This window comes from Leopardus geoffroyi, chromosome A3, assembly GCF_018350155.1.
Source record: "Leopardus geoffroyi isolate Oge1 chromosome A3, O.geoffroyi_Oge1_pat1.0, whole genome shotgun sequence".
Lineage (NCBI taxonomy): Eukaryota > Metazoa > Chordata > Mammalia > Carnivora > Felidae > Leopardus > Leopardus geoffroyi.
Window position 1 is genome coordinate 30,816,248 of NC_059336.1, and position 21,978 is coordinate 30,838,225.

A 21,978-nucleotide genomic window follows, 5' to 3' on the forward strand; every position below is an offset into this window, starting at 1 on the left:
TTGTCCCCGCTGTTGGCCTCCTGTGGGCTTACCTGCCCTGGCATGTGGGAGCCCATGTTTACCTGCTCAGAGACCCTCCCCTGCCCGGGAGTCCAATGTTCAATTCTTTGACAATGGGGTCTGTCCCTTCATTGACCCCTGATTTGAGGAATGGCCCCCACCTCGGTGAGAAAAGAGCAAGGACTGTCCCCCAGTGTCCCCAGCTTTAGGGTGGCCAGTGTGCCATAAAGTGGGCCCTCTTCAGGGTCTGCAGCATGTTCCCAGCACCCCCACCTTAAACTGCCCTTCCTGGGCCTTCGGGGGATGCCAGGCCTGAGGGTCTAGACCCTGCTGTAGACCCACAGTATGAAATGTCTGCTCCTGGGCACCAATAATGGCAGTCTTTTTACCTTATAAAATTGGGGTGAGAAGTCTAAAATTGTGGTGACCTTTCAAGCACCTTTCAGACTACTTCCTCAGTACAGGATGGAAACTTCTGGCTCAAACTACTGGCCCACATGGGGCCCAGCAACTGGCTCTTCCAGATTTAGAAAATCCCCACTCCAGACACCCTGGGGTATCACCTAACTAGCTTTCCATGGGACCACAGTCACCACCCCCACTCTGATTGTATGTATGTGATTGATATTATCCAGCCGAAGACTAGATTACCTGCAGTCTCTTGACAATGTGACAAGTGCTGGACATTTCACTCAAAGCTAACAAGTATGGTTCCTAGGTAGGTACCATCATGTACATCATGTACACTCATCATGTACACTTGTCTACATGGGCTTGTATATTTTTTCATGTAATGTTTCACCCATTTAACTGATGGCCACCTTCCTCACTGAGGCTCTCAGAGCATCACAGATACATCTGGGGAGACTGACAAAGCGAAAATTTATGCTTATGATTACTGTTTGATTCCCAAGACTAATCATGTGAATTTTAAAAGCCACCAAACTCCTGAGTCCTTTGGTCATGCTAAAATTCCCAGAGGATAGCAGCCATCAGTTGAAGAGGCCTTAAGTTGCAATTAGAAAGTGAATGCAGACCCAATCTATCCTGTTGTGGGGCTTTAGAACTTGAAGGATTTTAGAAAAAAAAAAAAAAAAAAAAAAAAAAAGTAATTCTTTATGGGTTACAAGCTAAAGAGGGACAGTTTGCACAGTTTGGACAAAATAGAAGTACTCTTACCAATAAATATGTCTCAAAATGACAAACAAAGCTCTTCCCGTTTGATGGCTCCAGATCCCAGCAAGAAGTGACGGGCACAGGCACTATGTACAGAGTGTAAACAGTAAGGCCCTTGGACATAATGAGGGGCAGGGCCGGGTGATGGGGTATGCATGATAGAGCCTCTGTAGGGGGGAGTGGGTCCATGGGTCAATACAACAGGCTTGTACGATGGTCATCCAATCTGCCACCAAAGTTTGTTGGTGGTGTTGGCAGGTCCACTGGGTTCCTCCAGTCGGCAGTAAGGAGAAATTGTGTCCATTGAGAAGCCTTGGCCCCACGGACTTTTTCCCCAGGGGAGGCGTTGGAGAGAGCCAAGCAGGGCCTCTGTGCCCCTTCCTCCCCAGGAGACGCAGGCCTGCCTGGCCATACTTGAGGCTGTCTACCCAGAGTTCAGAGCAGGGATGGGACAGTGTTTCTCAAACAGGGATTGGGAGCCAGTGGCCCCACGGAGCCCGAAGCCCCTTCCTCTTCAAGAAGGAGCTCCGGGCACCTGTGTCAGGAGGGGGCCAAAACTTGTCAACTTTCAAAGGCCTTACCCCGGCCCCAGTTCCTCAGGGAGGCCAGAGAGCAGCCGCCCTGATCAGTGTCCGGGTCCCTGATGCCGCACCGGCCTCTTGAACAAAGCCAGCCTCCCTCCCTGCCCTCCCCTCACCGCACCCCCAGCCCCTTTCCTCCTCCCCCAGCACGCTCCCCGGCCTAGCTCAGGGCCTAGCTCGGGGTGCTTAAATATCAGTCTCCCGGAGGTTGCTGTAATCGGCCAATTCGTAGGCCTGGCAGGTGGCGCCTTCGGCCACTTCGTGGGGGACTCCCAGGGACACCGCCTCCACCTCCGCGCGCAGGGTGCTGGCGGCCTCTGCGCGCTGCGCGCTCCCGGCGCGGATCTTGTGCGACAGGCTGGAGACCTTGGCGCGCAGCTGGGTGGTGGGTCTCCGGAACGGCCCGAGCAGCCTCCACTCGCGGAAGGCGCAGGGCGACTTGCGACGACCGGCGACAGGAGGAGCCTGCATCTCGGGCGTGCCCGGGGAGCCGGGGGCGGAGGGTGCGGTGAGGGCCAGCGGGGCTCCAGGAGGCGCGGCGCCCGGGCCGGGAGCGCAGTCGGGGCGCGGGCCGCCGGTCGAGGCCCGCCAGTGGTGGCCGTAGACGCGCCAGAGGGGACGGCGGCGCCGGCGACGCCGGCACTGGCAGCGCAGCAGGCGGAGGAAGGCGCGCTTGAACTCGCGGCTGGAGCAGGGGTAGATGAGCGGGTTCACGCAGCTGTTGAAGTAGCCGAGCCAGAAGATCACCTTGAAGACGCCCTCCGAGGGCTTCAGCTGCGGGAACAGGGAGCCTGCGGGGAGGGAGGGGGCAGAGACCCACGCCTGTTAGATGCCCTCAGGCGCAAGGTCATCCACCAGGGGCTCTCAACGTATCTCCCCCAAGGGGTCCCTGAGAGAATTCGAAGGGTCCAGGAACTTGGAGGAGGAAAAATCATCTTCCATTTTATTCACTTCTACCTGCTATGGAGCATTTCCCTCCATGATGAGTGTAGCCAGTAAACCGAATAGAATGAGACCCAACCATAGGAAATCACGGTTCTTGTCGCTCAAAACTCGTGCTGGCTTGGCAGTTTCACATGACTCCACCTAAGATTACAGTTCCCGCAGATATTTTCCTATCACATTCGGTTGCTGCAGATGCTTTGCAATGTTGTGTATGCTCCTATTTGGAAACGACAGTCATCAGAACCCACCACTAGATAACCCTGCTATTTAATGCCTTAACCCAGAAGCACATCGCTTACTAGATCACAGATTTCATTCACAAATATTTTGATGTTTTCAGTGAAATCGGTTTTATTTGCAATCCTCTGTGTTTTAGCTTATGCATTTGAAAGCATAACTCTTAAGAAGGGCTCCACAAGCTTGCCAGCTGCCCAGGTAGTCTCTAGCACAAAAAGGGTAAGAACTTTTGAATTAAAGGTTGACCAAGGCTTGCCCCACATCAGGCACTGCGCTGGGCTCACAACAAACATGGCCAGGTTCTCTCAGTAGCTATGTGCATAAAATATCAAGGGAATGAAGATGGGGAGATGGCAGTGTTCAGCATGTGGGGTGGGGGTGGGGCTGCCAGGGTTCTCACAGGATGGACTGGAGTCTGGCAGGACGAGGAGCAGGTGTTAGGAGTGGAGGGGACAGGTGGGTAGAGGATTACAACTTTGGGGCCTGGGAGTGTCCTATGGGATACGCTGAGGAAATGTCATTTGGGACAGATGGTGAAGAGCCTTAAATGCTGGAAATTTCAGGGGCGCCTGGGTGGCTCAGTCGGTTAAACATCCGGCTTTGGCTCAGGTCATGATCTTGAGGTTCACGAGTTCCATCCCCGCGTTGGGCTCTGTGCTGACAGCTCGGAGCCTGGAGCCTGCTTCAGATTGTGTGTCTCCCTCTGTTTCTCTGCCTCTCCCCCGCTAGTGCTCTGTCTCTCTCAAAAATAATAAACATAAAAAAAATTTTTTAAAAATGCTGGGAATCTCGGTATTTATTTGTGAGTAGTTGGGAGTCATGGATATTTTCAAGCAGGCAAGAGACAGAGCCTAGAATTAAGGCTCAATAAACACAATGCCCATGGCTGTTGGAATGCAGGTCAGGGGGGCTGTCTCAGCGGAAGTGGTCAGGCAAGCCTCTGGGGATGGCTTGGCGGGAGCAGAGCGCCAGGCAGGAAGGAGTAGGTGCACTAGAATCTGAGCTGTGTCAGAAAGACCCTCCTCACAAACTCCTCCCCTGGCATCCCCACCACGGACCTAAAAGAGTCACGTCTTCAAAAGGCACCTGACAAAATGCAAGGGCACGACCCAGAACGCAAAAGCCACCGTCTCATGCTCGCATCCTCAGCAGCAGCAGGGGGAGGGGGAAGGTGGCGAGAGCATGGCATCCCAGGCAAAAGCTGTGGGTGGCTGCCCGTGAGGCTGAGCAGGCCAGGGGCAGGGGTCCTTGACGAGTCAGGGGACCCGCTCTCTCTTCTCTTTGCCCCCAAAGAAAAACGAGCAGGGTCCCCTCCAAAGGGGGCAGAGGCACCGTGCCCCCTTCTTTGACCTGGGAGCCCTTGCACATCACCCACCTCCCGCCATAGGGAGAATTCCTGGTACCAAGAGACATGGGGGTGGTGGCAGAAGAGGAAGGTCACACAGCAACACGAGGGACAGGCCTCTCATACTGTGGTCACGCAGCCCTGAGCAAGTTATTTGGCCACCCAAGTCTCACGTGTTCTGTGAAATACAAGAGTATTTCTCAGGGCGCCTGGGGAGTTCAGTCGGTTCAGCGTCCGACTTCAGCTCAGGTCTCGAGATCCGTGAGTTTGGGCCCCGCGTCCGGCTCTGTGCTGACAGCTCAGAGCCTGGAGCCTGCTTTGGATTCTGTGTCTCCCTCTCTCTACCCCACCCCTGTTCGTGCTCTGTCACTGTCTCAAAAAGAAATAAACATTAAAAAAAAACATTAAAATAAGTAAATAAAAAGAATATTTCCTAGGAAGGGATTTGTGAAGATTAATACATCTCAGATGCAGGGCTTAGCAGGCTCTTAATGAAAACACTGGTGTGTCTTGATTTCCCCTCTCCCTATTCTGTGGCTTTTGAGAGAGGACAACTCAGCCCCGGGAAGGGACGCAGCTCCCAGCTCTGGAGAGGAGCCAGGAACAGAAGCCGAGACCTGGTGGGTTCGGGGGAGGCTGGGCAATCAGTCAGCATATGTTGAGAAGATAGTTTCCCCCGGGAGAGGAGTTGGACAGTTGTCCTCGGAATGTGGGGGCCACCAGGGTTGACCTCAGGCTCCAGGAAGGTGGCTCTCTGAATAGCATCCCTCAATGGCTGCAAAGTAAGACACAGTGCTGAAAATAACTCTGACTCAGGCCACAATTCTTTTATATTTAGCGCAGGATGACAAATCAGTGGACTATGCTTTCAGCTGCGAGCCTGAAGCCGGCCAAACAGCATGGTTATCAGCGTGGTGTTTACTCAGATCGGTGGGTGATACGGAGTATTGTACTATGCCCCGGGCTGTGTTATAAACACTATTCTAATTTATGCTCAAGCAACCTGTGCAGAAGCTTGCTACAGGCTGAGAATTCCTTACACACAAAGAACCGGGAACCACTCAGCCTTTCTGCCCCAAGATTTTCCTACTGTGTCCTGCTGAGGTTCTGTCTTACTTTGGGCTCTCCCAGAAGCCGATCCTGAGACAAGGATTCAAGTGCAACGTGCGAACTGCGGGCAACTGGGGGGCACAATCCCACTGGGAGCTCTGGGAGACCGTGAAGTTCAGGGACCTCAGAGCTATCCCACCAGCGGGGTGAGGGAGGTGGGGTATCTATACACCCATTTCCATCAGTCACTGGTTGGGCTACTCCCAGGGGTGTTAATTTCCCACACTTCCTGCCTGCTGTGTGAGTGGATGATGAGGATTTTGGTGGATGGAGAAAGCCCCTGGGCAAAGATGCCGGCAGGCCTGGGGTGCAAGTCAGCCCATGCGCCCCTCAAGGTCCAGGGTCACTAACAGCATCTGGCACAATCGTTTCATGTGCTCTCTGCCCACTGTGCGCAGACATCTTGCCCGGAAAATACAGACGTCCGTGCCTGGGCTCCAGCTTCCACAGGCAGCAGCACCTCTGTTCCCCTCACAAGTGGCAGTTCTGAGCCTCACACCCAGCTCTTCCCAGAGTGCTGCCGTCTGCCCTCCATGCCTCCCCGCACCCAGTCTCACTCTCCCCGCTGTCCTGCCCGCCCCCCACCGGCTCCAACCTCTCGCAAAGATCTCTGGGGTCGGAGGGGCCTGTGGGCACTTCCCGGCCCTTTGTGTGCATGGATGAAATGGGGAATTGCCCCGAGATCCCTGAGGATGGGCCTTTGGCTGACGGGCACTGTCCCTGCAATGCCGGCCTGCTGTGGGGACATCGGTGGACAAGCCCTTTTTGGGCCACCCCCAGCTTGCTGGTCCCTAGCCACTTGGACTTTTGGGCTTGTGGCTACTTCAGGCCAACCTCACCTGTCTTGCCTTCTCGTCCCTTTCCAGGGGCCCGGCGCACGCCTCTGCCAGCCCCATAGCCCAGCTACAGGAAAGCCTCAATGAGCACAGGGGGTTCTGAGACCAGGCCGCTGTGTCTCAGTACCTGGCAGCCCCCTTCTCCGTCCCCGAGCTGGCTCCCTCTCCCACTCCCCGCACTGTCCCCAACCTTCCCTGCAGGCCGAGGGCCCAGGTGTGCTAGCTCAACTTGGCAGCTGTCATTAGAAACAGAGGCCCTCGTGGGACACCCTCCCTCAGTTCCCACCCCTCTCTCCCGGCGCCCAGCGTCACACCCTGGCTCTCCTTTCCCCTGTGGCTCCCGCTTCTCTTTAGCAGTCTTCACTTCCGTCTTCTCGTGCGTCGGCTAAACGGCCACGCTCGCTTCTTGCCGCCCTCTGGCCTCTGCTCATCCTGGACTGCCCTCCCTCTTTCCTCCACCTGTTAGTGCCAGCTCCAGAGGTGCCTCCACCTGGAAGCCCTCCTTGCGCTGCCCCTCCCAACCTAGCAGTTAGGTGTACTCTCCCCATAGCACATCTCACTTCTAAGGGCCAAGTAAGCTGCAGGCTACTGTTGGTTTCCTATCTTACCCTTATTATTTTTTTCCCCCAATGCTTATTTATTTTTGAGAGAGACAGAAAGAGAGAGAGACAGAGACAAAGCACGGACGGGGGAGGGACAGAGAGTGAGGGAGACACAGATCCAAAGCAGGCTCCGAGCTGTCAGCACAGAGCTGGACGCGGGGCTCGAACTCACCAACTGTGAGCTCATGACCTGAGCCGAAGTCGGACGCCTAATGGACTGAGCCACCCAGGCGGCCCTGTCTATCTTATCTTTAAACTGGAAAGCTCTCCACGTGTGCTCGGCACATCGTAGGTGCTCCACACATTCCAAGCCCTCTCTCTGTCACACCCTGCATCCCATCCGTCACCAACAACTATTGGTCCTGGAATCCCCCCCCACTTGGTGCCACCCTCAAATGACTATCCTCATCTACCCAAAGTGCCTTTTCATAGTTTTTTTTTTTTTAAAGTTTTATTTATTTACTTTTGAGAGAGACAGAGATAGCGTGAGCCGGGGAGGGGCAGAGAGGGAGGGAGGGAGAAAATCCCAAGCAGGTTTCACGCTATCGGCGCTGAGGCTGATGTGGGGCTCAAACTCACGAAACCATGAGATCATGACCTGAGCTGAAACCAAGAGTCAGAGGCTCAATGGACTGAACCACCCAGGCGCTCCTCAAAGTGAGGAGCTCCTCTAAGTGAGCCCCTTGCTCCAGCCCCAGAAGCCCCACACCTTGTCCTGCACACAGCAGCTGGGGAGGTCCTTTTAAAAAATAAGCCTGAGCACTTCACTTAAAACCCGGTTTCCACTGCTGACTGAAGCTCCTCGTCCTCTCTTTCTTCTCTGTACTTTGACCTTCTGCCAGCCTCTTGGGTTTCTCCTATCATCCCTGCTTAGCCAAGACTCCTATCCACTCACACCTCAGATACCCCTTCTCAGTCTTCCCGTGTCCGCATCCTTCTGGATTTGGGTTGTACTTATCCATCCAGACCCTAACTCTGGAGCGAATCACCGGCTCCCTGAATACATTAGGGTCCCCGCCCTCAGCTCTGTCCGGGGCGTCCAGTGACCTCGCCGCTCACCCTCAGCCCGCTCTCCCGAAGTCCTGCGCCAGCCCCCTGAGCCTTTACTTCCCCGCCTTTGCCTCCTCTGGAGCAGCTGATCTCGCTTCCTGTTTCACAGAGAAAACAGAAGCCAAAGAAGCCAGGCACTGGCTCAAGCCTTCCTCACCTCTCCTCCTCCTTGGTAATAAAGGGGTCTCTCCTCCTGCCCGAGGTCAGCATCCCTGCTGATGGTGCTCTCCATCCATCAGTCCCCTGCAAGCATGCCCCTGTCACAGCTGCCCCCTCTCTGCTGGTTCTCAGGCTATGACGTCATTCTTTCCACACCTGCCGACGCCTCTTCCGCACCTGCTCCTCACTGCTTTGCTGCAACAGCCCCGCTCCTCCCAGATCCCAACCTGCAGACGCCGCTCTCATCCATCCCTGACTCCTCTCATCACAGCCGTGGCTCCCAGGGCGCCACGCTCTTGGACTTTCTACTCGGTGTCAATTTCCTTTGCTGCTTCTTCCGCACGTCTCCGCTGCAAAATGTAGGGAGTGTCCTTCTCAGAAGAGTCTTTGTAATCTCTTCCCTTTGTGTTCTCCTGGCAATTTCATCCCCGCTTACTTATTTAGTTAAATATTCATTTATTTTGAGATAGAGTGCAAGCAGGGGAGGGGCAGAGAGGGAGAGGGAGACACAGAACATGAGGCAGGCCTTAGGCTCCGAGCGGTCAGCACAGAGCCGGACGCGGGGTTTGAACTCACGAACTGTGAGATAATGACCTGAGGCTGAAGTCCGACACTTAACTGACTGAGCCACCCAGGCACCCCCCCCAGCTTGTGGTTTTAAACACTGACTTTAGGTTGATCATGCCCGCAGCTCTATTTCCAGCTCAGATGGCTCTCCCAGATTCCAGACTCAGATCCACCTGCCTCCCAGACGTCTCTACTTGCGTGTCTACTGGCATTTCACACTTATCCTGACCTCATGAAGCTTACATTTCATTGGGCAAGGCCGGCAATGCATAGGATAAACAAGGAAAACGCAACCATATCAGGTAATAAAATATGCTAAGGAGAAAACGTACTGCAAGGAAGGAAGATGGGAGGTGTGTGTTCATGAGTCTGTGGGTAGCTGGGGGTGGTGGTATAAATGTTGGATAAGGTGGCCAGGAAAGGCCTGCTGAGAATGTGACATTTGAGTAAAGAGCTGAATGAGGCCTGCGGACACCTGGGGAAAAAGTATTGCAGGGAGAGGGAACAGCGAGTGCAAAGGCCCTGAGGTGGCCCTGGCATGTTTGCAGAACAATGACGAGGCCGGTGGCTATAGAATGGAGTGACTGAGGGCAGAGAGGAAGGGCCTGAGGTCAGAACTCAATAGTACCCTACTCCAGGGGCCCTCCTACCCTGTACAAGACACTATCATCTCCCGCCTTGAGGAACTCAGTAGCCTCCCCACTGTCTCTTGCTTGCACCCTTATACCCTGCAATCTATCCTCAACCCAGCAGCTAGAGTGATTATTTTTTTGTTTTTTTAAAATGTTTATTTTGAGAGAGAGAGAGCACATGTATGTGAGGGGGAGGGGGAGAGAGAGAGAGAGAGAGAGAGAGAGACAGAGAGACAGAGAATCCCAAGCAGGCTCCATGCTGTCAGCACAGAGCCCGATGTGGGGCTCGAACTCACGAACGGCGAGATCATGACCTGAGCCAAAACCAAGAGTCAGATGCCTTACCGACTGAGCCACCCAGGCGACCGTAGAGCGACTCTTTAAACATATAAATGGATCATATCACTCCTTGGCCTCCCAGACTCTCTAAAAGCTGCCCTTCCCCCCTCTCTGTTAAGACCCCATGACCTACACAGCTCAACATGTGGCCCCCAACCTCTCTGCTGTCCCCTCTTCCTACTTGCCCCCCAACTGTTCCAGCCACACTGCCCTCCATGTTGCTTCTTGGACATGCCGGACACGCTCCCACCCTGGCCCTTTGCACTTTTCCTTACAATCTTCTTCCCCCAGATACCCACAGGGCTCATGCCCTAACTTTCGTGGTGACATCTCCCTGTCTTCCCACGGAAAATTGCATGGTCTTCCCGCCCGCGACCCCCCACCCCCCTCAGCTGGCACCGTTGCTGCCCCCTGGCACTTCCTGCCTTCTCCCGTGCTATTTATTTTTCATTTTGTCCATCATCTCTCTCTGCAGCAAAGTCCACAGGGCAGGACTCGTGCCTGTTTTGCTTGGCACGGCACTCCCGTGGCCCCAGAGATCTCCTGAGCACCCCGATCACACAGTAGGTGCTGAACACTTGCTGAGTTTGCTGAAGGAGTCCCTCTTCTCTACCTTACGTGTCCACCTGGCCATCACGCCCGGGACATTCGAGTTTCTCTCTAGAGGGGGTCCCCCTCCCTTCACCTCGGTCCTGAAGCCTTTGCTTAGTCTGGCATCTCATTTTGTTTGCATGGCTGGGACTGCCCCTGGGGTCCTCTGGCCTCCCCACTCTGCACATAGCTGCTGGAGGCCTTTTCTAAAACGGGTTTCTCTCCTTATCCCTCTGAAAAGCGTGAGTGGCTTCCGGTGGCTCTGAGGACCAAGCCCAGGCTTTCTGGTGTTGCATTCAAGGCTTTTTAGGGCATGGTGCTGTCTACAGCTTGCTTCCCTCCAAAACTGCCCCCACGCCGAAGGCTGAAGCTGCAGGCAGGACTTCCCACAGGGGCTGGCCTCCTTCTGCCTTTCTGCTTGGCCCCAACTGTTTCCTCTCACCCCGTCCTCTGGCCTCAGGTCAGATGTTCTCCCCACCAAGCCTGGGTGCCCTTTCATGCAAGCCTGCATTTTAGTAAAATTTGTTACTGCTCTGTCTACCCTTCTATGCTCTCGGTTTCTCGAAGGCAGGAATGAGATGGATGGCTGTTTCCAGCCTGGCCGCGAACACAGGTGCCTGACCCAGAGCAGGGGCTGAGGGGTTGTACTTAGGCGCCTGTGAGGAGAGGCAGTAAGAACGGAGGTGGGAGATGACTGCAGACCACAAACAACTCCTGCTGGCTTCTCTCTTCTCCTTGACCTTGCTCTCACGTGAGCGTCCATCAGGCTTGCTCCCACCTGCCCTTCCCCATTCCCTCTACTGGGGCGCCTCTGTCAGGAGCCTAACCTAATGTCCAGGGAGGGCTGGACGTCCACCAGTCATAAAAGGCAAGGCCTCTCCTTTGTCGGCAGGTAAGTTCATCCTATGGTATGTTGGCTGGGCCAGCCTGGCCCACACATGGTTGGGGACACTGACACAGCCTGTGAGGTTTGTGTTTGGGGCCTTGATGACCACAAGCCAGTCCCCTCTCCTAAGGACCGGCGACATCCAGGTGTAGGAGATGCTACTGAGGAGCCGGCTAGGCCTGCAGCTGGACCGATCTGGCCAAGCCTCGCTGAGGAGTGACCGCTCTGAAGCCATGGGGCGGACTGTGTGATTAACAGCACTCTTCTGGCATCACCAGAAGGAAACTTGTTCTTGGCAGAATGTCAGAATTCACAGCCAGCCTTGCTCATAACTTGCAGCTGACCATGAAATATCAGGCTGCACCCCAGCCTGCCCCCTCTCCCACCCCCTCCATCACGAGTCACTTTTCCATCCCCAGGCGGCCATTCTCTCTGGCCAGAGAGATAGAGCGGGGTTAAAAATACCACATTCAGGGGTGCCCGGGTGGCAGAGTCAGTAAAGCTTCTGACTCTTGATTTCAGCTCAGGTCGTGATCTCGTGGGTTCGTGAGTTTGAGCCCTGCATTGGGCTCTGCATTGATGGTGTGGAGCCTGCTTGGGATTCTCTGTCTCCCTCTCTCTCTGCCCCTCCCCTGCTCTCTCTCTCTCTCTGAAATAAATAAATAAACATTAAAAAAAAATACCACATTCATTTAGGTATTCAGGCATCTTCTTGCCAGCAGGGCTAGGAGAGAAGGAATTCCCAGCCCTAGACTTGCTTTCTCTCTGCCACTTCTCTCAACGTCTCACTCAGTGGCTTTCAATAGCTCCTTTGTCAAGAGAGGCTGGGACCTCTGCCACCAGCAGACCTCTTTGCTATACTCTAAAGGGTCAGACAAGCCTAATAAAGCACACTTGAGCTGAGACCTGAAGACCTTGTGAGGCAGTGAGCCATGCATCCATCTGATGAAAGAATTCCAGACAGTGGAAAGGGAATGTGCAAAGGCCCTGAGGCAGCAGGGAACCTGAGACGCTGGAGGCCAACACAGAAGTTAGGATCACTGGAACAGAGAAGGGGAAGGGGAGAGTGGTATGAGATAAGGCCATTTTGAAGTGGGCACAATCATGGAAGGCTGTTGGGAAGAGGAGACCTGCATAGGGGCCCGTTCTCAGATGAATTGTGAGAACACAGAGGGGTGATTTGAGGGCACTGTGGGGCCAGCTGTGCCAAGCCAATTCTCTCGGATAACTTGCCTTGCCAGTTTTCCATGGTGAGAGGTAACTGGTAGGTCCCCTGGCTTGAGACGGACCAGGAATAGATCAGAAGTCCTGTGCCCCCCATGCTTGCCTCAGGATCCATGAACTCTGTGGGGCTGGCAGGGAACTACTTGTCTGGCCTTGGACACCCTTCTGCAGCAGCAAGGATGTAGGCAGAGGAGCAGTTCCTAGGTATACCCTGTCAGTGGTCTTCCTTCCTTCCTTCCTTCCTTCCTTCCTTCCTTCCCCCCTCCCCCTTTTTTCCTTCCTTTCCTTCCTTCCTTCTTTCCTTCCTTCCTTCCTTCTCCCCTCCTCCTTCCTTCCTTTTCTTCCTTTCTTGCTTCTTTCCTTCCTTCCTTCACTCCCTCCCTCCCTCCTTCTTTCCTTCTTCCCTCCCTCCCTCTTCCTCCCTCCCTCTCTCTTCCTCTGTCTCTCTCTCTTCCTCTCTCTCTCTCATTCATAAATTCATTCATTCATTCATTCTTAGTACTTCCTAGCTCTATCTGCTGAATCAGGGACTAACTCAATATCACTGAACAGCTGAGAGCTCAGACTGTGGTCTTTAAATGATCATTTACTACTAAGAGAAACTAAGGCTCTTCAGAGAAATGGTGGCTCCCAGGTTCTGGGGGGAAAAGAGTACAAGCTGAGCCTGAAACATCTTATCAGGCATCTGAGCCTCTGACCAATCTTAACGGCGCCAAGTAGAATTCTTGGCCAAAGCCGTGAACCGGAATCTGATCAAGCCAGTTTATAGGAAGTGCAGGGAACAGAGGGACCCATTAAATGGCACCATGCGGATGCAAACTCCAGACTGTGGGCAACTCTTTAGGACAAATGATCTGGTTTCCTCACCAAATAAATTGCAAGGAAAAGGTGGGGAGAGGAGAATCTTACAATTGAAGAGACCTAGCAGGCAAATCAACCACCAGCAACATGTACCCTATTTGGATCCTGATTCAAACAAACTACAAATTTATGAGGCAACTGGCTACATCTGAACACTAAGTAGACAGTATTTGATATTAAACAATCTTTTTTTTTTTTGCATTATAATGGATTGTGGTTATTTTTCAAAAAGTTCTTGCATTCTAGAAATATATATTGAAGAATTTACAGATGAACTGATATGATGTCTGGATGTTCTTTCAAAAGGATCCTCAGTGGTGGGGCAGTGGGTGGGGTTTGGGATGAACCAAGACTGGCCTTGGGTGGACAATGTTGAAGCTGGGTCATGGGAATTAAGGGATGGAATGGTGGGTGCCGGGGGCTGGTGGAGGCGGAAGGGAGTTGTCAATCAACAGGTATAACGTTCACTTAAGATGAATAAATTCTGGACATCTACTGTGCAACGCTGTGTCTACAGTTAGCAATATTGTATCATACACTTCAAAATGCGTTAACAGGGTAGGTCTTGTGTTAAGTGTTCTTATCCTAATAAAACAAAACAAACAAAAAAGAGTGCTGTGCTTTGCCACTCAGACTCTTGTCCTGGGAGGACGTGAAGAGAGGGAGGATGTGGGTTCTACCCCTCCCTCCCTCTGTGCACATTAACTGAGCACCTACTATGTGCCAGGTTCCGCAAAGGCACGGAGAGGGGATGGCTTGCCAGCCCTTTCTTCAGGCTTTTGGGCCAGGGAACAGTGATGCCACTACTTAGGACCTGCAGCAAAGCATCCCCCACCGCTCCCCCCTGTGATCATAGGTCCTTGCACGACCTCGGGGAACCTGGGGAGATGAGTCTTTCCACACTCTCAGATGCACATGCACATGCTACCCTCCATAGCTGGCTGCCAATGTGTGCTTTCCAGTCTGGACACCAATTCCTCAGCATGGCTCAAGCCTCTCTTCTGCCTCGTCCTGTCTGCTCTCTTTCTAATTAAGCCACAAGATGATGACAGTCAAGTTAGAAAGCACATGCGTTGCAAGAATATAGCTTGATGACTATGTGATGTGCACACCCCGATGTAATCACTGCCCAGACCAAGATCTAGAACATTCTCGGTCCTTCAGAAGACTTTTTTTTATTAATTTTTTTTTATTTTTAAAAATTTACATCCAAATTAGTTAGCGTATCGTAAGTTTCTTTGCTCTCTCTTCCAGTCAATACCACCTACTACATATACCCACTATTCTGATTTTTCTCATCAATGAGTGTTGCCTGTTTTTGAACTTCATACACATACAATCATCTAGTACGCATGCTTTTAACTTCAGATCTGGCTTATGTTGCCCAACACAGCGTCCGTGAAATTCATCCACCTTAACTGCAGGCAACACGGTTGTTATTTGTCCTCGCCGTATGGTAGTTCAGCCAATGAAAACACCACAATTTATTTCCCTTTTCTCCTGTTGATGGCCTCCTGTCTCATCTTGTGACCCCTCTTCTTACGGGCTCTCCATTCCACGTCTCCCAAGCCATGGGGCACCCCACAAATACCTTCGCGCTTCTGTATCTACACATGTATAGTTTCCTCTGCCCTCGTGCTTTGCGATATGTGTAAGAATATTGGCCATTACAATGCACTGTGATCAAAACATGTGCGGAGTGTTAGGGGAGCATGAAGGGGTACCTAACTAAATCTAGGGGTGGTCGGGGTGGGCAGTGGTATCACAGGGCTGAGACTGACAGTGTGGGAGGGAGGCCCAGGTATGGCTCACAGATGGCTGGAGATGGGGTTCTGGGACTGTGGCTGGACAGTCCTGGGACTTCTGGTATCTGAGCCTCCAGACAGCTTGTACGCCCTGTATTTGAAAGGGGACTGTGTGCTCTGAGCCTCTGAGGCTGCTTTGCGTGACTGAGCACATTCTGAGGCCAATTCAGAGGCCAGTGAGGCTTGGTGACCTGCCCAACCAAAGGGAGCTCCAAGTGCAGGATGGGGGTCTGCCTGTGGTTGCTAAGGTGGGGCTGTCATGAGTGAGTGAGTGTGTGTGTGTGTGTGTGTGTGTGTGTGTAGGTCCCAGGGGGGAGTTCTTCTGCAGATGGGGGCTTGCCAGGGCAAGGTTCCCCCAGTTCCTTTGCTCCCCTCTTGCCCACAGGGATTTCTACCCCCAAACACTGGCCCATACCTCTGGGAGGTGAGAGGACTCCTGCACTAAGTGCCCTGGGCCAGAGGCTTTAATCAGGTGTACTTCCGGCCGGCCCCAGCCTGCACCATGCCCCTTTTCTCTGGGCGTCCTCAGTGGAAGTCTTCAGGCAGCAGGTACAAACTTGCTGCCCCTCTCCAAACGTATTCCGTAAGTTTGGGTTCCTCTAGATGTCAGGAGGGGCCTTTACACAATGTGTTGTGATTTTCTAAGTTCCGCGCCAGCTTGCTGGGGTGAGGGGAGGGGGGACATATCTGAAAGGGACAGGGCTTCCAAGATCCCCTCCTCCACAGGCCCCAAGAACTGGTGACCGTATATTCTGTTGTTCAGTCTGGAACACCTTTGAGACTGAAAGGGGAGCATCACTGATAATCATGCCCGTCCACAGGCATAAATAACCAGGACTGGTCCTAGGCAAACCAGGATGCAGGGGCACTCTGGTGCCCGGGATGGCTCAGCTGGGCATCAGCAGGGAATGCCAGGCAGGTGGGCACCCTCCCATGAGGGTGAGCGACGCTTCTTGTGTCCATACACAGCTCCCCGGGTGCCCCAGAAGGAGCCAATGCCGCCCTTCCTGGCCTTGTGTCTGGCATCTTGGGGTCAGACACGTGGTAGAAAGAACATCAGGTTCTTTGAGCTGACCCTCTGCCTGCCTGTCACGTGCCCTGCTGCTGCTGCTTATGGGGAAAAGGGACAGTGGAGGTGTGGGAGATCCCTCTCCTGGCCCCTCAGGATTTCAGGTGCGGTGTCTGCGTCTCACTCAGTCTTTTCTAGCCAGTGTCTTGGGCCCCCAGAGGCTCCGTGGTTCAGGACAACGGGTTTGTGTCTCTCTCAGCTGTCACGCTGACCTGACCCACAGCATTTCAGGTTTATAGATGGCAGTCCCATGGCCCCAGGACCAATGACCCTCTGGGACCCTGGGATCCCTTCCTAAGGGTCTCAACGGTCTCTGGGATGTCGGGGTTGCTCACCAGCTGTGTCGCCGCTGTGGCTGTGGCTCCTACTTCCACTCAGCTTTGTGTGCAGAGGAGTGGGTGAGGGGCACCCTGGGTCTGTTTGACAACCCCTGGGTTGTGGCCCTACTAGGTGCCATAGTCGATAGCCCGAGCTGGCACACGTGTTCTTTCTCAATCCTTCCAACTCTGGTGCTGGTCACACCCGGCATAGAGACCGGGGCCTGGGAGGAGGGAGATGCCTGTCCTCCTGGTGCTCTCCTACTCTGCCGCTTTCTGGTTCCTTCAAAGTGGGTGCTCCCCGAAGCTCTGTCCCCAGCCCCTCTCTTCTCTTTGTCCCTCCATCCTCTTTCTGTGAGACTGTACCCCATGCTCGTGCTTTGGCAACCACCTCCATTCTTGGTCCCCTTTATCTAAGTTCCCAGCATCCCCCGCCCCAGCCATATATTGGTACTTTCATACCAAGATATACCATCCCCTTGGATCCCACATTCCCCCCAAAAGTTGTTGCTCAGAATTTTCCCTGTTCCTTCAAAGAAACCTCCTTCCTCCCAGGCCTGGGCCCAGTGCTGGGGGTGTCAGGACCTCCTGACCCCTTCTCCTTTCTGCATAGCCCTCAGGCCACTCCTGCCCTGACTACAGGCTCTGCTCCCCCTTCTCTCTGGGGCCCTGCCCCACCCTCCAAGCCACACCACGGCAGATCAGAATATTCTGGTTCCCTGCTTGGCCTCTGTCCTGCGTGCTCCTTAGTGCCAGATTCCACTCAATTTGGCTCCACCAGGGCTCTGGGCTCTTCCCTGGGGCTCAGGAGGCTGGGCACAGCACAGACTGGCAGGAGGGAGGAGACAAGGACACGCTGGGGGTCCCACACCAAGCGTGAGGAGCAGCAGAGATGGAAGGATTGAAAAAGAGCCAAAGGCCATGGAAATGTAGGGATGACTTCCTGGAAAAGCAGCACACGTGCTCTAAATGTCAAAAAAAAAAAAAAAAAAAAACCCACAAAAACCAAAAAACAAACAAACCCAGTAGCCCTTTGTTGACTGTTAACAGTGAAAAACGTGAAAACTCTAACGTCCGGCAGAAGCCTCCATCAACACCCCACGGAATACCCTCACACGGAATACGATGCTGCTAAAATAAACCAGCGTGGATAAATCTCACCAACATCATGAAAAGGCAAACTCAAGAATGATGTGCACGGCCTGATGCCATTTATATACATCCTAAAGTCACACTGTTACTATGGGTGGGGATGTCAGCGGTAAGAGTATAAACAGACGAATGGGGGTGACAGACTCCGCATTCACTTCTCGGGAGGGAGGGAGAAAAGGAAGAAGGGACAGCAGGAGGGGACTTACTTGAGGCCGGGTTCTATTTCTTCGAAAAGAGAAAGAAAAGGATCTGAGGCAAATATGGCAAAATGTTAACATCTGTTCAATACGGGTGATACAGGGGCACTTGGTATATTATCTTCTCCTTATCTGTTCATCATTCTGTAACCCCAAATAATCAAAGAACGTAATTCTGTACACAGCTTGATCATTCCCTACAGGGGGCCAGTGTGAACCGAGCGGCAGAGGGGAATGAGGGCACCCGGGACGGGGTACAGCTGGGCAGGGACATGGCGGGGGTTGTTTGGGGGGAGAAAGGAGCCTGGGTGGCGAGTCTGGTCGGGGGGCAGAACGTTCTAAATCCTGGGCAGGTTTCTAAAGGGGGGTGGGGCGCATTGGCTTTCTCCTGCCTGCCTGCCCAACCCTCCAAGTGTGTGGCTCAGTGTCCCTGCCTCCCTCTACCCCCACCGCAGCCTCTGGCTGGCTGATTTCCAAGTCAGTGATTTATTCAGCGAGCAGCTGATATATTCAGCAAGCAGCTACTACAATAGCAATGGCTTACATGGCACTCACGACATGTGACGTTTGTATGCACACGTAGTAACTCACTGAACTCCTGCTGTGGCCCTGCAAGTGGGCACTGTTACCATCACCACCGTCCCGAATTTGCAGATGCGGAAACAGAGGCACAGAGAGGTTCGGGGATTTGCCCGAAGTTACACAGCGAGTCAGGGGCAGAGCTGGGACTTGAACCCAGGCTATCTGGAGCCGGAGCCCGCGGGGCTTGCTGCTGTGCTACGTTGCTCCTTACGTGCCAGGCACTGTGCTGGGCACTGTGGATTTGGTGACCACACAGCCTTGGACTTGAAGAGCTTCTGGCCAGTGCGGGGAGGTCAGGCACCAGCCAAGCAACACGCAGATGTGAGGGAACAGAAACTTGTCCCCCCAGGGAGAAAATACAGAGAAGGACACGCTGAGACTGAGGTGTCTGGGAAGGCCTCTCTGAAGAGGGGACATTGAAACGGAGACCTCAGGTTAGCCGGGGATGGGGGTGGGGGGAGGCAGGCTAGACAGAGGGAAGAGCAAATGCAAGGGCATGAGCTCCGCGTGGGCAAGGAACTGGAAGAGGGTCAGGGGAGCCAGAGCGCGCAGTGAGGAAGCGGCAGGGTGGCAAAGCCATGAGGCCATCACTCAAGGCCCTCCTTCCAGGAGGGGGACCCTGTGTCCGGGTCTGCCCCCGCTGTCCTGGTTTGTGCCTGTGATCCCAGCATAAATATTCATAATGTCTCATTTTGGTTTGGACAATAATAAATTTGAAGGTCACCCTCATAGACCATGGTGGAGAGTTTGGATTTTGTTTCCAGGGCAGTGTGGAAAGCATTGAGGGGTTTTAGTAGAGAGCGACACGCTAATCTATAATGCATAAAGTTCACTCCGGCTGCTGCTTCGTGGAGAGGGCCTGCAGGGGAGCAGGAGGGAAGCCCTTGTCCCCTTCCTGACTCAGCCGCACAGTGTGGAGGGAGCGAGGCCTGGGAAAGGCAGCTCGGGAGGCCCCAAACTGAGCTTGCAGACATGGGCAAAATGACTCAGGGCAAATGCGTCCCCAGAGATGCTGCTCCCCTTCTGCTCCCTGTGCTGACCCAGCCCAAAGCCCTCTAGGAGGGGCCTTCAGGGGTGGAACTAAGCCCCTGAGAACAGCCGCCTACCTCCCAGGACGGCAGGGGGCCTGCCGAAAGAGATAAGAAAGTTCTCAGAAAAAAGGACTCCGTAAATGTCAGAAACAACCGTGAACGGTATTAACTTCCCATTTGATAATTTGCCCCTCTCCCTTTCCTTCTCATGGCACACAGGCGCCCCCACCCCCCTTCCAAGAGGAGGTTTCAGAAGTGAGAGCCCAGGGCTTTCACAGACACGGAGTGAGTGTGGGAAAAAGCAGGTGGCTTCCAGTACCTGCTAATGTACATGCATGTTGGCCTTGAATGAAAGTAGGCCCACCCACAGTGCACCCACCTCCGGAGGGGGGGGCAGGGGGGCTGGCATTTATATCTGGCTGTGTGCTGGGAGGGTGGGTATGTAGAGGAACATGTACACCGCTGACCACATGCTATGGGCATGTGCCCGCACAGATTCCACCGACCTCTTGTATTTTGGGGGTTCGGCTGGGAACGGCAATTCAGAGGGAGGACAGAAGTCAGAAGCCTGGAAAATGAATCCTGCAGGCACGAAAGGCCTCTCGTTTGTTGCCCACAAAGTGCACCCGCCTAAGAGTCCAGGAGGGTTACTGAGTCAACCTTCCAGGCTCAGGTGGAGAGGCACCCTCCACCCGGGAAGGCCATCCAAGTCTGGGTGCAGGGAAGGCACGGCCACAGGCTCAAGGCGGAAGGGAAGGGGCTGGAGAGGGGTCACTCACCAAGCGGCAGGACGAAGAAGAAGGGGAACCAGCAGAGCACGAAGACGCCCACGACGATGGCCAGCGTCTTGGCCGCCTTCTTCTCGCGGGAGAACTTGAGCAGGCGCACGGACAGAGAGCTGCGGAGGGTGTGGCCCTTGGCGCTGCGCGTCCCGTGCGCCCCGTCGGCGCCGGCGCCCGCGCCGGTGCTGGCGCCGCGACAGTGGATGCGCAGCACCACCTCGGAGGCCTTGCCGCGCTCTCGCTTGACGCCCGCCTCGAGGCTCCGCGTGGTGCTTCGAGCTACCACATACACGCGGCAGTACATGACCACGATGACGGCCATGGGCAGGTAGAAGGAGCACACCGAGGAGAAGACGGCGTAGCCTGCCTCCTCGGTGATGCCGCAGAAGCGCTCGTCAGGGGGCACCGGCTCCTTCCAGCCCAGCAGCGGCCCCACGGACACCACGAGGGCCACGGCCCAGAGCAGTGCCAGGATGGCGGCCGCCTTGCGCTCGGTCATGATCGCGGGGTACTTGAGCGAGTGGCGCACGCCCACGTACCGGTCCACCGAGATGGTGCAGAGGCTGAGGATAGAGGCCGTGCAGCACAGCACGTCCACAGCGGCCCACACGTCGCAGAAGGCCCGGCCGAAGGCCCAGAAGCCCAGAACCTCCATGGTGGCCGAAAAGGGCAGCACCGTGGCGCTCAGCAGCAGGTCGGCCACGGCCAGGTTCACAATAAAATAGTTGGTGACCGTCTGCAGGTGGCGGTTGCAGGCCACGGAGAGGATGACCAGCAGGTTGCCCGCCACGGCCGTGAGGATGAAGGCGGCCAGGAAGACGCCCACGCCCACGCCCTGCGCGCTCACCACCAGCCCCCCGACGGCCGCCGTGCCGTTCACCTCGCCGCCCGCGCCCGCGCCCCCTGGCTCCCCAGCGGAGCTCCGGTTGTCCTCGCCGCTGCCCGCGCCCACCACGCCGCCGCCGCCGCCGCCGCCGGCGGCTCCCGGCACGCCGCCCACTGCCGGGCCCTCCGAGGCGGCCGCGCCGCCCGCGCCGCCCCCGCCGCCGCCCGCGCCGGAGCCCCCGGCGCTGCTGTCAGGGCGGGGTCCCTCGAAACTGACGCTCAGGAGGTCGCGGAAAGTCATCTCAACGCGCGGCCGTCGGGGGCCGGGCCCGGGCGCAGGACGAGCGGCCGGACAGGCGAGGGGCCCCGGGCATAGCCGCGGGGCTCGGGCGGCAGCCTGGCGCGCGGGTCCCGTCGGGGTCCTGCCCGAGTTGCTGTAACGCGGAGCGCGGCTGTCCGCCAGCGGAGCGGGGCCGGCGGCGCGGCGGCCGGGGCTCCCGAGGCTGGTGTCGCGGAGTCGGAGCGAAGAGCCGGGGGCCGGGGACGCGCGCCGCTCTCTGAGCGTGCCCAGGCGAGCGGGCAGAGCGGCGGCTCAGGGGCCGGGCAGTGCAGGCAAAGCCACTGCGGCGCTCGCTTTCCACCGGGCGCGGGGGGCGGGACGGAGGAGGGGCAGCGCCGGGAAGGAGGAGGGGGCGGTCGGCGCCGAGGGAGGGGGCGCCCCACTCGCCGGGAGAAGGGGCAGTGCGCGCCGGGCGAGCGGCAATTCTGGGGTCCGGAGGGGCAGCGGCGCTGACGCCCGCTCCGGCCCCGAGGCAGCAGGTCGCCGCGGGTGCCCCCGCCCGCCCTCTCTTCTGGCGGTCAGCTCCGCACCCCTTCCCGCGCCCCTTCCCGCGCCCCTTTCCGCGCCTCTGCCGAACCTCCTCCCCTTTGCCCCTCCGCCGCGTCCCCTTTCCTCCCGCCCTTTCCCCCTGACTCTCGGTCACTCGCTGGTGCCCTTGGGCGCGCGGAGCGGAGACGGCGCGGTTCCCGGGTCCCCGGGCTCTCGGGCTCCCGGCTCTGGCCGCCAGAGAGCAGCAA

General features: G+C 55.6%; 1 protein-coding gene across 1 annotated transcript; it reads right to left on the bottom strand.

Annotated features, from left to right (window-relative positions):
* Positions 1-1,100: 1,100 nt before the first annotated feature.
* ADRA1D (adrenoceptor alpha 1D) lies at positions 1,101-21,766 on the bottom strand. The gene is made up of 2 exons (XM_045445209.1): positions 20,074-21,766; positions 1,101-2,548 (listed from the first exon to the last, which is right to left on the bottom strand). The coding sequence occupies exons 1-2, from the start codon at positions 21,200-21,202 to the stop codon at positions 1,944-1,946; spliced, it is 1,734 nt and encodes a 577-aa protein (XP_045301165.1). The 5' UTR covers positions 21,203-21,766; the 3' UTR covers positions 1,101-1,943.
* Positions 21,767-21,978: the final 212 nt, after the last annotated feature.